The sequence below is a fragment of the Malaclemys terrapin genome, chromosome 7 (genome assembly GCF_027887155.1).
Source record: "Malaclemys terrapin pileata isolate rMalTer1 chromosome 7, rMalTer1.hap1, whole genome shotgun sequence".
NCBI lineage: Eukaryota > Metazoa > Chordata > Testudines > Emydidae > Malaclemys > Malaclemys terrapin.
In genome coordinates, this window is record NC_071511.1 from 82,410,441 (window position 1) to 82,429,537 (window position 19,097).

General features: G+C 39.7%; 1 protein-coding gene across 9 annotated transcripts in view; it reads right to left on the reverse strand.

The window, feature by feature from the left end:
• Positions 1–19,097, reverse strand: part of CTNNA3 (catenin alpha 3) — a 954,554-nt gene that overhangs the window by 175,200 nt on the left and 760,257 nt on the right. For all 9 annotated transcript variants that reach the window (XM_054035487.1, XM_054035488.1, XM_054035489.1 and 6 more), the window contains one exon: positions 272–423. In XM_054035487.1, the coding sequence (XP_053891462.1) occupies positions 272–423 (152 nt within the window). The remainder of the gene's footprint in view (positions 1–271; positions 424–19,097) is intronic.

Sequence of the window (19,097 nt, forward strand, 5' to 3'; positions counted from 1 at the left end):
GATTTTCTTTTTAAAAATGTTTAATTTTTTGAGAGATTTCATACTTGTTCTGTGTACAATGGATGGTTCCGACCTTTTCGAATTATACTCGTGTCTATTCAAATAACCCAGAATCAAAGCACCAGCATAGACTGGAACTGTGCAAATCTGGATCTGAACTTTGTGGCAATAGTACCTTGTTTAGCTGTAAATTCTTGTGAATGTTCCACGGTGTCCCAATTGCTCAATAATGTTATTAATGAATAGTCAAGGTATGAATGAAGAGACTTACCCGAATCACCATGACTGAACATCTGATGTCATGAATTGTATCATAGACCTTCTTTGAGATGTCCACAAACTGATTGTCATCAAACTGATGCATTGTGTTCCTGCTTAAGCTCTCCAGTGCAATATTGACTTGAGTAACAAACTCTGGAATCACTGTAAAATTTAAAAAGTTATATTAAATGAAAAAAACAAAGAGGGAATCAGTTTGTGGAATGAAGACTTTTAAAATATAGTTACAATGTAAAAACAATAAAATGACTATCAATGGAAATGATTTTTGTCATTTGTGGCTTTGGTGTTTGGATGGGGACAGAGAGGAGAAAGGAGATTTAAATTTTTCCAGTGAAAAACTCAAAACATTTTGGCAAAATTGAATTTTCTCTACAGAAAATTTAAATTTAGCAAAAACTGCAATTTTCCATCAAAAACACATTTTTTGATAGACAATTCCTGAGCAACTCTAGATATAACCTAAGGAATGGGAGACCTTCCAACTTTGATACTTCTTCATTCTGGCATGTGAGCAAAACACGTGTTGGTTGATTTGCTTATTCTTTTTCTGAGAAAAAAAAAAAATCAATGGAAAGCCAAAGTCCACCTGTGTTTAATGAGCGTGTATAAAGAACCACTTGAGAGCAACATTACCTGGGTTTTAACTGCTAAATAATCTGAGGTATATAAGTCCTGAAGTATATGATCAGTCATTACATACCATGTTGATTGGTACTGTATATTACTCTGCTTCAGTAACAACTTCATGATCCAATCCCCAACCCCTCATTTTTCATGGGGCTTTCAAAACATGTTAATAGCTAGAAAATAGATCTTCAAATCTGCACTTTAATTATAGCAGCCTTACTGCTTCAGAGATCACTCATGCTCCCAGTGAAGATGATAACTATTTCTTTATGGCCTGATTTTCAGAAGTAGTGAACACCTATAGCTCCACATAAAGTCAATGGGAGTTGCAGGGCGTAGCCATACCTTAAAATCAGGTCCTTTGTCTGCATTTTATAAGGGAATACCATTGACTTCCAAAAACAAGGATGTTCAGAACTTTTTATTCCCATCTGATCCTTCCTGAATTAAACCTACCAGAAGACTTTGTGTAAAGCACAAGTTTCTTCAAATGCATTTTAAGTAAAAGATCAGACAGGTTAGTTACTCATACAACTTTTAAAGAAACTCTAATCTGTATAAACTATAGTAATGATGAGTCAATCAGTGTAGCATTCTATGCAATTTTTCAAGGTTCACATAGTCTGTGTGAATGCTTTTAAAACATTATTTCATGCTGTACTTGGCGTAGAGTCAAAGACAGTAAGAAAAGATTATGTTCAACCCACTTGATAACAGTGGTAACTAGGCCATTCATAGAAAAGGCAGTCTTAATATTAATCAAACACATGAAAAAACCCATCAAACTGACTTTTCACCAAACTTCTATACAGAGGAGTGTCACTCCAAATAAATAAAAACTTTCCTTTCCCACTCCTCACCTTTCCCTGAAACTGACAGCAAGATATGAAGGTGGTTTTCACCAGTGATCAGATTTAATAGCTAATAGAGTGCTCAGCTTTAATTTAACACAACCTCAAACTTGTATTTTTAAAAAAGGAATCGAAATGGCTTGTCATAATTTAAGAACAGAAATTGATAGTTTCAGTTAGCCAAAGTTATAGAAAGCTGCTTATGGGTTGGTAAATAAAATAATGGGAAGTAGGGTTATTTTGAACTAAATAGTCATCTGATACATTAATTATGTGAAGTTCAATACTCAGCTCCACCACTCAGAACAGAGCAATACAAAGGTAATGTAAAAGGTTTCAGGGAGCTCCAGGCGTCTACTGGTACAGTAGGAATTTCTAGGATGTTTTCAGGGGCTTGCCTGTGGCAGCATTCCCCTTAGTTACTATATGTGTATCTCCTTTACTGCAGCACTATGGAGTCATTTAACTCCCCTTAACTCTGTCTGGTGCATTTTCAATGACTGATACCGGTCTACTGCCCACAGCCCAGTTTCAGAAACAGGCTATCCAATCTTGCTTACATGCTGCCTCCCACCTTCACAGACTGTCCCCATTCCTGTTCTCCCCGCTTGTTTGCTCTGTCCAGCTTTTAAACACTCTGTGTTCCCTCAACATCCCCTGGTCGGTTTTCCAACTTGTTGGGAGTAGAAAAGGAATATGATCCTGACTGACTGACTGCCACATTGATCTTCCGGAATAGGGCATTCATCACAACCATGGAAGGTGAAGGTAAATGATGCTCAATATAGTGATAGATTCACTCCTGTCAGCAAAGAGATCACTTAGCCAGGAAGGGGATTTTAAACCAATGTTTAACTTTGTACATATCCTTTCTCACGTAAGAAGGGCTTGTGTTCCCTCATAAACAGTGGAGTGGACAAAAATTGACTAACATTCTATTCCCTCAAATTGTACTCGGAACCAATACAGAAAAACCCTCTTCCATCCTTTCACTGAATTATCCACTTCCTTCCTTATCTCACAAGAGTACAAGGGAATGTTGTGCTTTAACTGGACATGCCAGTACCCCAGACAGTTTAGTAATAACTTGCCTGATTTGACTGTCCCTCCAACATCACTGAAGGCCAGCTACAAAAGTAACTCATTCATCTCCTTCTAGGCTCTCCAGGGGGTGACACACATTAATAACACTGTTATCTAATGGAATGATAATATGAACGAGTCTCAAATCTAGTTATATCTGACTTAAGTCATTTGAGGCTTGTAAGATTTCCTGTGCAAAAAAAAAAAAAAGAAAGAAAGAAAGAAAGGAAAAACAAAAACTTACAATAATAAAGGCAAATCTGAGAGGAACACATTTATTGTGAGATCAGTCAATTGTAAATCTCTGCAGTAATAACTGGGACCAAGGTATTCTGGTATTTGATGTGGGTTATCATAAAGCTGTCAAATAATACTATATTGTGCCGGTATCTAGATCTGTCTTCTGACCAGGGCCGGCTCCAGGCACCAGCTTGCCAAGCAGGTGCTTGGGGCAGCCACTCCGGAGAGGGGCGGCACGTCCAGCAATTCAGCGGCAATTCAGCAGACGGTCCCTCACTCCCGCTCAGAGCGAAGGACCTCCCGCCGAATTGCCGCCACAGATTGATCACGATCACGGCTTTTTTTTTTTTTTTTTGCGTCGCTTGGGGCGGCAAAAACCCAAGAGCCGGCCCTGCTTCTGACTGCATCATTCCCTCAGATGAATAATTAGAATACTTTGGCCTGATCCTATGAGTTTCCAAATAACTAACCCCACAAGTAAGGGGTTGAGACTTCTTAACTTGGTGGATCTTAAGTATCCACATCAGGGAAAAGAAAAAACATTGTCCTGCAATGAAGTCAAGTGAGTCCTCTATGCTGCTCATTCACCCACTGCTGCCAATGGCTGAGTCCCCTTGTGTCTGCACAGTAGTAGCCAGAGAGGGAACCCAATGGGAGCTAATGTTGCTTCATATAGCCTCATCTTCTGTTTTCCTCTGACATACCAGTTGGGTTATTCAACTGCAGAAAGGGGTTTGCCTCAGAACCATAACTTTGAAAAGCTCTGGCAAGGAGGACAACTTCCAGCACTAACCCCACCTTCATTGTGCCCAAGGCAGACAGTTTGGATCCCAGAATTTCCCACATATAGGGTGAGTCCTCACTGGGAAAAAAAAGTGTTTTCTTAACTTGGGTAAGCTTACTCAGGTTAAAATAGCAGTGAAGATGTGGCAACTTGTCTTTTAACTCAGGTTAGCATATCGAAAGCCCGTAGGGGAGCCTGGGGTTGAAACTGACTGCTAACCCAAGTTAAAAGATGAGTTACCTCGTCTCTGCTGCTATTTTTACCAGAGTTAGTGAACGTGGTGTAGCTAACCACAGTTAAAAACACACTTTTTTGTAGTGAAGTCATACCCACAGAAGAGAAGGGATGACACTGCATACCTGGAACTCACCACACCACACTCAGAGGACACAAAGATTAGCTCAGAATCTTTTCTATCTACATAAGGGGTGGGGAAGATATGGTCCCGCAACTGTTGACCAACTTAAATGTCTTTAAAAAAAGCTAGCATGTTCTGTAGATTTACAGTCGTGAATAGATGAATAAAACACTTTATATAAACCACTCCAGCAAGTTTTATAATCTAAAATTATTCTATACCTCAAGTATCAGAGAGGTAGCTGTGTTAATCTGTATCCACAAAAACGAGGAGTTCAGTGGCACCTTAAAGACAGATTTATTTGGGCATAAGCTTTCATGGGTAAAAAAACCCACTTCTGCATGGAGTGAAAATTACAGATATAGGCATAAATATATTGGCACATGAAGAGAAGGGAGTTACCTTACAATTGGAGAACCAGTGCTGACAAGGCCAATTCAGTCAAGGTGGATGTGGTAAACTCCCAATAATTGATGAGGAGGTATCAATACTGTCCAGTTTGGCCAACGTACATGGCAGAGGGACATTGCTGCCACATGATGGCATATATCATATTAGTAGATGTGCAGGTGAATGAGCCCCTGATGGTGTGGCTAATGTTGTTGGGTCCTCTGACGGTGTCGCTAGAGTAGATATGGGGACAGAGTAGGCAATGGGGTTTCATAGAATCATAGAATACCAGGGTTGGAAGGGATCTCAGGAGATCATCTAATCCAACCCCCTGCTCAAAGCAGGCCCAATCCCCAACTAAATCAAATCAATTTTTTACAGCGATTGGTTGCTGGGTTAGTGTTTCTGTGGTGTGGTGTGTAGTTGCTGGTGAGTATTTGCTTCAGGTTGGGGGGGCTGTTTGTAAGTGAGGACTGGCCTGCCTCCTAAGGTCTGTGAGAGTGAGGGATCGTTTTCCAGGATAGGTTGTAGATCGTTGATGATGTGCTGGAGAGGTTTTAGCAGGGGGCTGTACGTGATGGCCAGCGGTGTTCTGTTATTTTCCTTGTTGGGCCTGTCCTACAGTAGGTGACTTCTGGGGACCCATCTTGCTTTGTCAATCTGTTTCCTCACTTCCCCAGGTATGTACCGTAGATTTAAGAATGCTTGATAAAGATCTTGTAGGTGTTTGTCTGTCTGAGGGATTGGAGCAAATACAGTTGTATCTTAGGGCTTGGCTGTAGACCAGAGATCAGCACCTTTTGGCACGCGGCCCATCAGGGAAATCCGCTGATGGGCTGAGACAGTTTGTTTACCTGCAGCGTCTGCAGGTTCGGCCGAGGGATGTGCTGGCTGCCACTTCCCGCAGCCCCCATTCGCCTGGGATGGTGAACCGTGGCCAGTGGGAGATGCAATCGTCCGAACCTGCGGACACTGCAGGTAAACAAACCGTCCCGGCCCGCCAGTGGATTTCCCTGATGGGCCGTGTGCCAAACGTTGCTGATCCCTGCTGTAGACAATGGATTGAGTGATGTATCCCGGATGGAAGCTGTAGGCATGTAGGTAAGTATAGCGGTCAGTAGGTTTCCGGTATAGGGTGGTGTTTGTGACAGTCACTTATTTGCACTGTAGAAGTGGATCTCTTGTGTGGACTGGTCCAGGCTGAGGTTGATGGTGGGTGGAAATTGTTGAAATCCAGGTAGAATTCTTCAAGGGCCTCCTTCCTGTGGGTCCATATGATGAAGATGTCATCAATGTAACACAAGTAGAGGAGGGGCACTAGGGGACAAGAGCTGAGGAAGAGTTGTTCTAAGTCAGCCATAAAAATGTTGCCATACTGTGGAGCCATGCAGGTACCCATAGCAGTGCTGCTGACTTGAAAGTATACGTTGTCCGCAAATCTGAAATGGTTGTGGATGAGGACAAAGTCACAAAGCTCAGCCTATGTAGATTTGTTCCCATGTTGCAGCAGGGAGTTTGTTGAGTAGATGGTGTAGTTTTTTTTGGTACTCCTCGGTGGGACTGGAGGATAGTGGCCTGTAGAATGTGGTGTTGGGGAGTTGCCTGGCAGCGTCCTGTTCATAATCCAACCTGTTCATGATGATTACATCAGTTATTAGGAGTGGACCACATCCACTCTGACTGAATTGGCCTTGTCAACACTGGTGTCATAAACAGACAGTTAAGGGTTAATGCCTCTTTTACCTGTAAAGGGTTAAGAAGTTCACATAGCCTAGCTGACACCTGACCAGAGGGAAAAAAAAATAATGGAGATATCCCATCTCCTAGAACTGGAAGGGACCTTGAAAGGTCATTGAGTCCAGCCCCCTGCCTTCACTAGCAGGACCAAGTACTGATTTTGCCCCAGATTCCCAAGTGGCCCTCTCAAGGATTGAACTCACAACCCTGGGTTTAGCAGGCCAATGCTCAAACCACTGAGCTATCCCTCCCCCCGGAACCAATGGGGGGACCAAATGTTTCAACCAGGAAGGAGGGAAGAGTCCTTTGTTCAGTCAGTTTATTAAGTTAAGAGAAAAGATCCAGGAATCAGCCTTCTATCAGGGTAGTGAGTATTAGAGAAGGAATAAATTAGCTTGTGTTTATTTTCTTTTGTGACTTGTCTTTTTGCATAAGAGGGAGATTTCAATTGGGTTTTTCTTTTGTGTAACTTTAAGGTTTTGCCCAGGGGGGACTTCTCTGTGTTTTGAATCTGTTGTCTGTGAGAATAGCTTGCATGCTAATCTCCCAGAAGTTTTCTTTTCACCTTTCTTTAATTAAAAGTCTTCTTTTAAGAATCTGATTGATTTTTCCTTGTTTTAAGATCCAAGGGGGTTGGATCTGGATTCACCAGGAACTGGTGGGGGAAAGGGAATTTAAACTCAAATCCTGCCAGGAAAGAGGGGGATGATTAATTTCTCCTTGTTTTAAAATCCAAGGGTTTGGATTGGTGTTCACCAGAAAATTGGTGGAGAAGTCTCTCAAGGCTACCCAGGAAAGGGTTATAGTACTTGGGAGGGAGATATTTTGGGGAGAAGACAGAGTTTCCAAATGACTGAAACGATTTGGTGATGGCAGCATACAAATCTACACTGGTAATTAAGCTTAGGGGTTCTCATGCAGGTCCCCACATCTGTACTCTAAAGTTCAGAGTGGGGGTGAAACCTATGATAACTGGTTCTGCACTTGTAAGGTAACTCCCTTCTCTTCATGTGCCAATATATTTATGCCTGTATCTATAATTTTCACTCCATGCATCTGAAGAAGTGGTGTTTTTTACCCATGAAAGCTTATGCCCAAATAAATCTATTAGTCTTCTACAACTCCTCCTCATTGTTTTTCTATATCTCAGATACATTTGAGCGAGGACCATGAAGTAATGTCTGCTCCATTCCTTTTTTATTTAGCAGTCTCAAAACACATCCATTCATAAACCAATTAGTCAGTCATTTAGCTGCTATTCACTGATTATGCAAAAGATTTCCCTGTCTAAACAAGCCAAATTGCTGAAGTTCCTATAGTGACAGTTAAATAACAGAATCCCCAATATTCTGCATTTTCAGTAAGGCTGAAACTAACAAAGAACAACAAGTGCTAAGTTTTATCATGCTGTAACAGGGTGCTGGCCAAAAGGCACTGACTCAGCCCCTGTTAGCTCAGAGCCTGCTAGCTCAGCTCCCAGTAAGGGGAAGTGATTGGAGCTGACAGGCTGAGGCTGATTAAAGCCTTAAAAGAGAAACACCTTGATGGGGAAAGGCCTATAAAGCTAGCAGGAAGGAAGCAGGAGGAGAGGAACAGGAAAGTGAGGAGTGAGGGTCTGTTGCTCCCAGCTAGCTGTAAGAGTAAGCTGTTCCCTAAAGGGCTACCTGCCTGATAGCGAACTGTATAAAGCTGTATATAAGTGGTGGTGGGAAAATACAAGGAAATAAAAGGGCACTGGTGTTTGAAAGAGTGGTCTCCCGCGAATTTGTGCCGTGAGCAACGAAGGGCACGTCTACACGTGCAATAATGTTAAAATCTAAAAATCCAATGTTGGGATGGATTTTTCTATTCCAGTTTTTAAATATACTATATTTGAACAGGGGATTGGACTAGATGACCTCCTGAGGTCTCTTCCAACCCTAATATTCTATGATTGTAAGATATGAACGAAGTGTATGACAAAATTCGCCAAGTTCATTTAGCCAATACAGTAGTAAACAAAAAGGGGTCAATGGGTATTTCACACTTGACTTCCTTAGACCTAGGGCACCTGAAACCCAATCAGACACAACTAATGTCCCAGAAATAGTAGCAAAATGCACCTTTAGTTAAACCACATTTTAAACAGTTTTCAGGCTGAAAAATTGCCAGCTGCAAAATTCCAAACTGAAAGCACAGGGCCAGAGGACTGAAACCTCTAGACAAACATTGATATTGGTTTCCCTTAAGTCACCTAGGATGAAAACCGATGGAATTGAGCTATGATCCAGCCAAAGTTTTAAAAAAATAAGAGAGAAAAGCTAGACCCACCCCCAAGCGGGCTGATTTACAAAAATATTGAACACCCAGCAGCTCCTAATGCAGTGTTATAACCCCGTTTCTGTCAAAATAAATCTTATAAGCATATGTTTTACAGCTTCCAAGGACAGAAAGGGAAATTGTGACCACTTAGTCTGACCTCCTGTTTATAACACAAGCCACCAAACTTCCCCAAAATAATTCCTTTATGCGCTAGAGCATAACAGATAAATCTGAGCCTTGTGAGATCCTTAACTAATAATGTGATGGGAGCATCCACAAAATATATAACAGTTGAGGAAATAGCACCATTTTGGTCAGATATATGGACTTACTTCAGTGCAAGGTGAGGATGCCCAGCACCAATCTCACCAGTTTAAGCCCTAGATGACCAAAGAGAGAGTGGAAATGACAAAGCCAGGTTCTTAGGTCTTTGTAATTTATCATCAACAAGGTAAATATCTAGAGAATAATTTCTGACCTCATAACTGCTTGTTTCAGCCATTCTGAGCAACTTCAGGGTAGGTCGTGGAGGATGGACTGTTCACACCAGTTATGTCTGAAATACCTACATTGTATGGAGATAGGAGTGTGGCGTGGACAGGATCAGCATGACAAAGTGTCAAGTGGTGGAGTTCTATACAGAGATGGCACTGAAGATGGCTTTGATGAATAAATGTTTTCAGTCTTACACATCAAGGCTAACTTCTCTGGGATTAACCAAGGTCATTTTTTTTTAATATAAACAATGCAGTTGTGTGTTAAAGTATATATATATATATTTATTTTTAAACATTTTCTTGAATATTTCTGCATAATTGTTCCAGGTTTGTCGTGTTTAATACCATTGTGCTTGGGGAGAAAGGGCTTTTGAATGATACCCAACTTGGTTAATTTGTGGTGACATTGTATTATTAAACATTCCACCAGCTGGTGGTCCTGGACCTGGGAGTTGGGGAGGGAATCAAATCCGCCCACCACACTGCAGAGGGTGACACCACTGAAATTATGATTTTGTAGATTTTACAAATCAAATGACATGGCCCTTAGTTTTATATCACTCACTTGCCTGCAGAATGAGATTTTACTACATTGTTCTTCCAGACTAATTGTTATAATTTGTGGTATCTCAAAGAGCTCAGTCTTCAAATAGTTCAATCTATTTAGCTACGCAAAGGTTAAGGGGTGACTTGACTACAGCCTATAAGTATCTACATGAGGAATAAATATTTAATAATGGACTCTTCAGTGTAGCAGAGAAAGGTATAACACGATCCAATGACTGAAAGTAAGTTGGAGTTAGACAAACTCAGACTGGAAATAAGGTGTAAATGTTTAATGCCAACTAATTAACCACTGGAACATTTTACCAAAGGTCCTGGTGGATTCTCCATCACTGACATTTTTAAAATCAAAACTAGATTTTCAAAAAGATGCTCTAGGAATTATTTTGGAACAGTTCTACAGCCTGTGTTATACAGGAGGTCTGACTAGACAATCACAATGGTTTCTTCTGGCCTTGGAATCTACTCTTCATTGAATCTCAACTTTTATTATTCTTGTCTTTGTGCTTTTACTTTTCTCTGTTCATATCAGCACTTGGGGTTTGTTTGGTATGTATTAAGATAGACATTAAAAATACTAATTAAAATTCTTTCTCCACTCTGCACATGAGTAAGATTCACTAGCACTACATTCATGTGGTAGTTCCATTCTGGATAACACTTTCCATTACATTACCCCCTTTCAAGTTAGCTGAACTGTTGCAGCTTTCCAGTTCCACCAAAATATTAAAATGTTCGTTTTTATTACAAAAAATATTAGTTACTCTTGGTTTATAATCTTGATTTTAGTTTTCCATGGAGAATTACACTAGCTGTGATTTAAAAAAAGAAAGACCAGCATTTGTTAGTCATTACATATGGAATGATAACTGAGATGCTACAGTTTTCCCTTTTGTCAGGGCAGAAAATAAGTCTGGTAAATGTGCACTACCAGTATGATTTGGGGAATGAATTTTATGAATGTATTCTGTATGTCATTTTATGGTATGTTAAAAGAATAGCCTTCCAAACTAAGACATCTGCATTGGCCAACTCATTGGATTTGAAATACAATGGGGGTATTCTGGCACAGACTTGAGCGGCAGGCTATTTATAATGGAATCAACAAACAGTTCATACACCTTCATTAGATGTGTTAAAAAATAGACCAAAATAAAACTAGTGCAGAGGAACACAATCATGGCATCTTATACCATTCAGTTCAACCCTGTGCAAGCAGTCCTTTCAAACCCTAATCATCTTTCTTTTTTTTTTTGGTAACTAACCCATGCAATACAATAAATAAAAAAGGATTAAATAGTTCCTAAATTTTCTTACACTGTGGTATAGACACTTCATTTCAAGCTTGCTAATATTTATGTAATTAAATGTCACTTAACATTTTATCACCTTATATCAAACGGCTTGTGAGGACTTACATAAGTAAGAACTAGAAGTTTTGTCATTGTGTGCCTTTGATATCTCTTCTACATCTTAAAATATTATTGTTCATATTTAATTACAGATTCTGTAATAACAATGGAACGGTTACCATCAGGAAGGCTGATTACTATGTTTGTTTGTTTTTTAATAAAAGCTGTGAAGGCATAAAATACTTGCTTCATCTTCATCTGCATTCTTAAACAAGGCGCAGAGTGTGACATGAAAGATCACAAAACATCCTATTGTTTTTTTTCCCATTCTTGATTATTTAGAAGAACAAGAACTATAAATGATTTTTGTAGGATTAATTTAGCATCTTATGCTAAAGTTTCGGTGTATGGAAAGCTTAACCTAACAGAAACAATTAAACTGTGTACAAACAATCAAGGTCACTTGTACTTTCTGGCATGGCAGACAAATTATGCAACAAGTTCCCCATAGTTATGCAGTAAGACACAGCAGAGAAAAAAGATCACTTCTTACCACCTCTTCCTATTGTTTGCTACCAAAAAATGTCTCCTCTCTCCTTTTCAGACATACACTAGCCCAACACAGATTATAAGACATCTGCTCCCCAGACTGCTATAGCTTGGATGAGATGTAAGATTCCATAATTCCCTACTGTATCTGTGGCAGCAGAAATTGTTTGTGGAGGTGGATGGTGGTAGTTGTAGGTCTCTTGACAGCAGGGCTGTGAAAGGGCTGATTTGGGTCCACCACCCCTAGGGGAAAACAACTCAGTGTTCCTCCCACCAGGTTTTATTAATGTTTACCTTCCCTCTCTTCCCCATTCTTAACTTTTCCCACTCTGAACATAACCTCTCTCTGAGAGTTTTTCTTCATACTAAAAACATTATGCTCTAGTTTCACTTTAAATTATAATTTATTCTAAAAAGTCGAGACGTGATGAGAATATCAAGGTTCTTGCTATGCCTATTAGGGAGCAATTAGCAAACTACAGAACTACGAGTAAGCCTAAAGAAGATGGGCATGAGAAGAAATGATGATTGGTGAGAGCGACAGCTGATGGGTGGAATCAGCTGTCATTGGCTTTTGGAGAGATGGAAGTAGACGAAGTTGAGCGTTGTTAGGAGGACTTGGTTTGTTAGAACCTAGAATCTTCTGCCAAGTGGGAATTTAAAACTGATTTCTATCCCAAACCTATATTTTCAAATTTGTTATATCAAAGTCGTGCATAGTTTTGGAAGCAAATTCACAGAAGACAGGACAATGAATTCAAAATGTAAAATTTTAGAAGATTTACACTTCTGCCCAGCTTCTCCACATCATTCAAATCAGTTTGGTCAAAATGTTGTAATTGGCAATGTTCCAAAAAAGCACGTAAATTGGTGACCGTGTTTTGATATACAAGGACTGATGCAAAACAGTGGTAGGCCACACTAGTTAGCGCACTGAAGATTTGATTATTGTATTCTTGTGTTTTACTTAGATTTGTGTGCATTCTATTTTAAACAATGACTGCCTTATTAGGATTGTGACATACACATTTTGAGACGTGAATCACATAGTATGCATTTTGCATTTCAGTTCATAAAACCCTCCTGACATTTCTTTTTATTTTTCCCTTTTTAATCTCCTCCCAGCCCCCCAGAAATAAAGAAATCTTTTCCAGTTGGGGTAAATGAGAATATCTCTTTCCTGAGAGTTGAGTCTGTAGGCTCCACAGAAGGGATGGCTGCAACTGGGAACTCTTAAGATTAAACCTGAGTTCTAGGTTTCATTCTATTCTTCTAGCTGCCAGCATTTTCTTTAGACTACTCTAGCCTCCTATGAAGCAAGCCAAATAACTGGCCACTTACAAGGAGTAAAAGCGATTTATGCAGGAGGATAACAAAAGAAAGAATTATACAGCCATTTGCACAGACCTATATCACCAAAAGACTGATCTAATCGCCACTGCAGTGAATAGGAGCCTTTCCATTGACATCAATGGGAGCTGAATCAGATCTCTAATACACAACCCTATGCACATAGTATTTTAACGCTCACACCTAGAATTCTGTCATGAGTGATATGTAGTTCAGGTAAGTACCATGAATCATTATAACTAAAATCGATTACCTTTCTTTTGTAACTTTAAACTGATTGTGCATTGTTATGTAACCCAGGAAAGGGCTTCACTCTTCTGATGATTGTTAGTGGGATCTTTGAACTTTATGGACAGTCCCTGAACTATAAAATTGTGGAGCTGCAAGAATAGCCTATGTAGCAGCCATTTTATTTGATTCACTTCCACAGAAAGGATCTGTGAACAGAAAAGAAAATAGCTTCTCATTATGTTGAGTGGGGGGTAGAGAGAGAAAAGAAAAGGGAAGTCACAAGCTTGGAAGCCAAAGAAACTCTATGAAACTGGATTATTTCTAATGAATATTGTGTTATGTCTTGCTTAAGCTAGGAAGTTAAGCATTAACTAGTGGGGGGAAAAAACCCTAAAACAGCCAAACTCCTATACACATTATCACATGTTGTTTATTGTTAATTTTATGTTTAATGTGGTAATTCCTATGAAGACTTAAGGGCCAGTATATAAAGGGATGATTTGATCAGAGCTGAATCATTTTGTTATTTAAAAACAGATATAATGGGAATTGACCATTTTCAACAACAACAAAATTGAAGTCATATTCAGGGAAATCGAGCTGAACAAATATGTTAAGGACTTATGTGCCACGCATTATTCTAGCTGTGAAAGTTGATTTGGAGGCCAATAATAAAGGAAAGAGTTTCACTGGAATATAATAATGCTATAAATACAAGATTGTTATAGATTTACTGGAATCCTGAATACTTACTGCCACCCTGTGCTGTACTGTACAGACTGGGTTTGTTTGGTGTTTAGGGGTTTTGTACCAGAACAGGAAGAACAGAACATTGCCATCACCAAAGCATGGATCTCGTATCACTTATGTCCATTTGAACTGGGACTATGTGGAGATCGGCAATTTAGTAACTCCAGGAAGATTGGCTGATCTACCATAGAGACATTTGTCAGATATTACACTGCCCCAACCCTGACCTTTTGAGATAGGACTTTTGGGACCCAGAGACTTGATCTTTTTGCTCCAAATAGATTGAACCCATTACATACGTTTATATGATTATACATATAATCATATATAGTCCAGCAGGGGACTGGACTAGATGACCTCTCGAGGTCCCTTCCGGTTCTATGATTCTATGTAATGGGTTCAATGGCTATAGCATGCAGTCAGGGATGAGGGTCTCATTGTGCTAGGCACTATAGGAAAATGCAACTAAAATACAGTTCTTGTCCTAGGGAGTGTACAAATTAAGTATGACCTCATAGTCTCAGTTCTAGAAGTTTGGAGGAGGTTCATTTGTGAATGGAAAAATGGTTTGAATAAAATCTGTAACCATTGGATGTTGAAATTCTAATATATTTCATTATGTGCATCCGTGCAGTCATAGTGCCATTTCACATAACTGTTTATTTCCCCTTCCAACCTGTAACAGGAAAATAGTGGCAGGAAGTTTTAGCCTCACCTATTTCCAATTTAATCAAAGTAGAAAAGGTCAAAAGCTAAAAAAATAAGACTCTAAAGTGGATCAATGCCAACCCCTTCAACCCTAGACTATTCCAAATGCATGAATAGTTTATCCCACAGCAAATAAAGGCTGGGTAATTATGGGGAAAATTGATTTTTTAAAATTATGAATACTGTAACATAATAAATGGTGTTAGTTTAGTTATGCCAGATCATCCCATGATTGAACCCACACTCAGACACTATCATTAACATATTTTTGGGGATTCTCTGAACCAGTGGTATAAAATGTGGAAGTAATAACATTTGTAAACAAAAGCAAATAATCCTGCACAATTATCTCCTTTAGTTTATGTTTGAAAGATTGTTTTTAGAGTCTTAGGGAAAGGCTTTGAATCAAGCCCATCTATCACTTTTAACCTTCAAAGCAGCACATAATATATGATGGTTTTTGAAAACTGCAAGCTCTTTATTTGCATTTATAAGGATTCAAATGATGAAAACTCTTCTGAATAACAGGAAAGAGGATTACTGGGTTGTAATAATCTAAGAAAGGATCTTCCTAAAATCCTTGCAGATTATCCTATCTAACTAACTTCTGTTTAGGGCCTGACTCTGCTCTCAGACTACATCAGTTGCACTCCAGAGTCGCTCTATTGACTTTTTCCAGCTTTCTGTCAGGGTAGGTTAGAGCAGCATCTGGCCCCTCATGAAAGCCCGATATTTCAATTTCTTCGGATTTTTAGAAATTTTGTAGTAGGCAACATATGGCAAGCTTCTGCTTAGTTTTAAAACAAGAGGATGACAGAGCTGGTTAGTTACAAATGTAAATGTGAAACTAATAGCAAAAATCTACACCTAAAAGAAACAAAACCATCAGTGGACAAACACAAAAACTCTGGATTTTGTTTCATGAAAAGTCACTCCAATTTTTTTTTTTTTTTAAATTTTAAGGCCAGATTCTCATACTCTTATTCAGAATAAGTAGCACCTTCCACTGCGAGTGGACCCATAAGTCAAACAGTGTTGATACATTTAATCAGATTTATACTAAATCATAATGTTTATTTTACAAAGACAATTTTGAAAAATACATAGTACTTAAGAAAAATTCTTGGGGCTAGATCCTCACATGGTGTAAATCAGCCTCACTTTACTGAAATGAATGGATCTATGCCAATTTATGCTAGTTGGGGATCTAAATTAAATTGCCTTGACAAAATACACTTTCAACAATGGGGGTAATTGGAAAACATTTTGCATTATATTTGATTGGAGGGGGGGAGAGAGATTAGTTTTTGCCAGTGTAGTAAATGGCAGCTATTTGGGGCCAAGGATCATACTCTTTCATGCTGAATTTTATAGCATGTAAGTAAATGGTTGTTTTAGATATGGATACTTTTTTTCTCCTTTTATTTTTAATGTTTGCACAGGATCATGTTATGGTAATATTTGTCACACTGTGATAAGTCTATGCCTTTTTCACGAGACTCAGTGCAACAGATCTCTAAAAACAGCTACTGTTAACATTGCTAACATGTTGCCTTTCTTTAAAAAATAAGCCATGGGCCATCTAAGGAATTACACCCAGCATGACTCACCATTGTTCAGATGAAAATGAGAGTGTCTAATTAAACAGACAATACTGCGATGTTTGGATAAATATGCCCTTGCAGGGTCAACGATCTAAGTTTGTGAAAGGAAAAGTTTGCCTCTGTAACTTGCTTACAGTTCTCTGAAAATATTAATAGAAGATGAATGGGAAACAAAACAGATTATTAAGAAAAATAAGTTGCCATGGGGTTAGGGGCCAAGGTTTGTCATTGATTAAAAGAATGCGATAGGAAAGAGATTTGTAGAGAAAAGCATTTCCACAGAGCAGAAAGGAGTGCAGTTCCAGAGATCAGGCAGGGTGAAAAGTATTATTTAAAGGTACTTTTATATTTGAGAATCACCTCAGCATGAAAAGAAGCCCACTTCCCAGCTGTTCCACTCAGCCTAGCGCCTTAAGTGCAAATATCCTTCTACTCAGAGAAGCACCAAAATTCCTGGAGATTTAAATTAATATTGTAGTTAACATAAGAACCTTTTAGAAAAGGTAAATAAGATACAGAGGTGGTGGTGACGGTATTGCTATCTATGTAAGATTGTAATAAACATCAGATAGATTTAGACACTTTGGGGAACTGGGCAGCACAAAGGTAAATAAGATTTAACTTGTCTGTGTTTAAGGTAATGTATACTGACAAATATAGTCCCGTATGTAGAGGGAAAAGATGTAGGAGTTTTCATAGATAGTTCAAGCGTAATGTGACGCCAGCATATAGTAGCAATATGAAAAGCAAATAGAATGATGGAGCACATTTGAAAACAGCATAAAAACAAAATATATATGGGCAGATTCTTTGCCACCGTGTCTCCTGAAACATGTAACACAGAAGCAGCATGCCAGGTGGAAAGGAGATGGGGGGAGGAGGGGAGGAAGGCCCTTAGGTGACTTTAAGTCACCTTTGTGTCCTCTCACTTTTGGACTCTGGCACAAATCAGAGCCGCTACTTACAACAAACTAAAAATGGCTGTGTAATAGACCAGAAACTCCACAGAGCTCTCAGCACTATGTTGCCAAAGCTGCACATACATGACAGAGCAGATACCACATGTTACTGGAGCATGTTACATAGATATAATGATCACTGGTACTTTCTACTTTCATATTTAGTTTTAGTCATGCCATGTAAAGAAATATGTAGTAGGGCAGATTGAAATGGCCCAGAAAAAGGATATGAAGATTAAAGGTATGGTCGTACTTGAACAGGATGGCAGCTTGAAAAATAGTAGTATTTAGCTTTAAAAGAGGGCAGCTCTTGTTAGCAGAAAAAAAAATCTGTGTCATTATCAGTTATGCAAGAACTCTATCTCTTGTTCATTCTGAACACAAACTTGAATATAAGCTAAACTGCAGCACTCTGAAGGTATTTGTAATCTCTCTTTCTTTGCTCAATCATCAAATAAGATTCCATTGAAGTTGTCCACACCAACCCATAGTAGTTTTATATTAGTATAAGTAAATTAAAAGAAAATAGTTAGTTGAAAAGCAAATATTCATTCTGCAGAGTTAAAGTCCCTGTTATGTTTTACGTATAACATGTAGTGTGAAGACTTCTGGCGTTTATCCACAGCCCACCTTCTGGAAACTCACTCAGCCAGATATTCCTTCTGGGACTCTGGGGATATTTACACAACATGAGCAAGTAGTTCTGACGTTCTTTAAAGACTGCATTGTGCACTCACCTGACCCTGTGCTTACAGAGCTACACAAACCAATTTATTTATATAGCTATTCCTGATGAACTGAGCATTGTGGTCTGATCTGTACTCATCCCAATCCACCCAAGATGGCTAGCACTTGGGTTGGGACTGTTTAACAAGGGGCACTCACCACCAGAGCACCCCTCATGCCAGGACACCGCATTGCATGGGTTCTTTTACTCTACCACCCCTACTGCTTGTACTGGTTCTGTTGCAATCTGCACCTTCCATGGCCCAGTCCTTCAGACAGATCACCTTTCAAGTTCATTCCCCTTCTAGGGTAACAGAAAAGGAAAACAGAAAAAAGTCTAATGGCCTTTATGCCAGGCCTCTGGCCCCCTCTGGGACTATTCAATCTTTCCCGCTTTCAGTGCTGAGGCTTGTACTGTCCACTCTTGTTGGTGAAGGGACCCAGGCCCACCCTCTCCTCTGGCTTCCAGCCCAGGGACCTCTGTTAGCCAGCTAAGGGCAGCTTCTAACAATCCCATGCTGTTTCCCTGAGTTCCTCCTACCTTCTCCTTGTTCATCAGCATCTCTTACAGGGCTGTGGACTTCATTACTCCCACGCTGGGGTTCTGTTTCTTTGTACAGCTTCTTTCTAGCCAGCTACTGAGGTGCTTCCTCCGGGCCACACTCAGCCTCTAGCAGCAGACCTCCTCTGCCTGAGCTGCAGCCTTTTATGCTAGCTGTTGCTAATTGACTGCTTAGTCACAGCTCCAAGAGTAATTGCTCGATCTTTTAACTCTTGCCTGGCTGTCACACTGTAGGGTCTTAGTGGTCTGTGGGGTCCCATCACAGACCTCCACCATTGAGTCCTGAACATTATAAAACTGTCAAGCTAAGGAGCCATGTATTCTGCATGGGGTCACAAGACATTGTCTATTAGGCACTGAAAGGTTGCAGTGGCACCATGAAGTTCAAAGGGCTGTCCCTAAATTTGAAGAGACTCCAAGCAGTGGCACAACAGTGCGGGGGAAGTAGCGGGTCTGAAAAGGACTCAACAGTCTCAGGTCAGGTTTGAGTTGGCTGTGCCTTGTTCAGGTCAGGGTCAGGCTTTAAAAATAGGCCTGAGCAGACCTCTTGCCTGCAGCTTCCATGGCCCGGTCCTCCAGCCAGGTCAGCTTT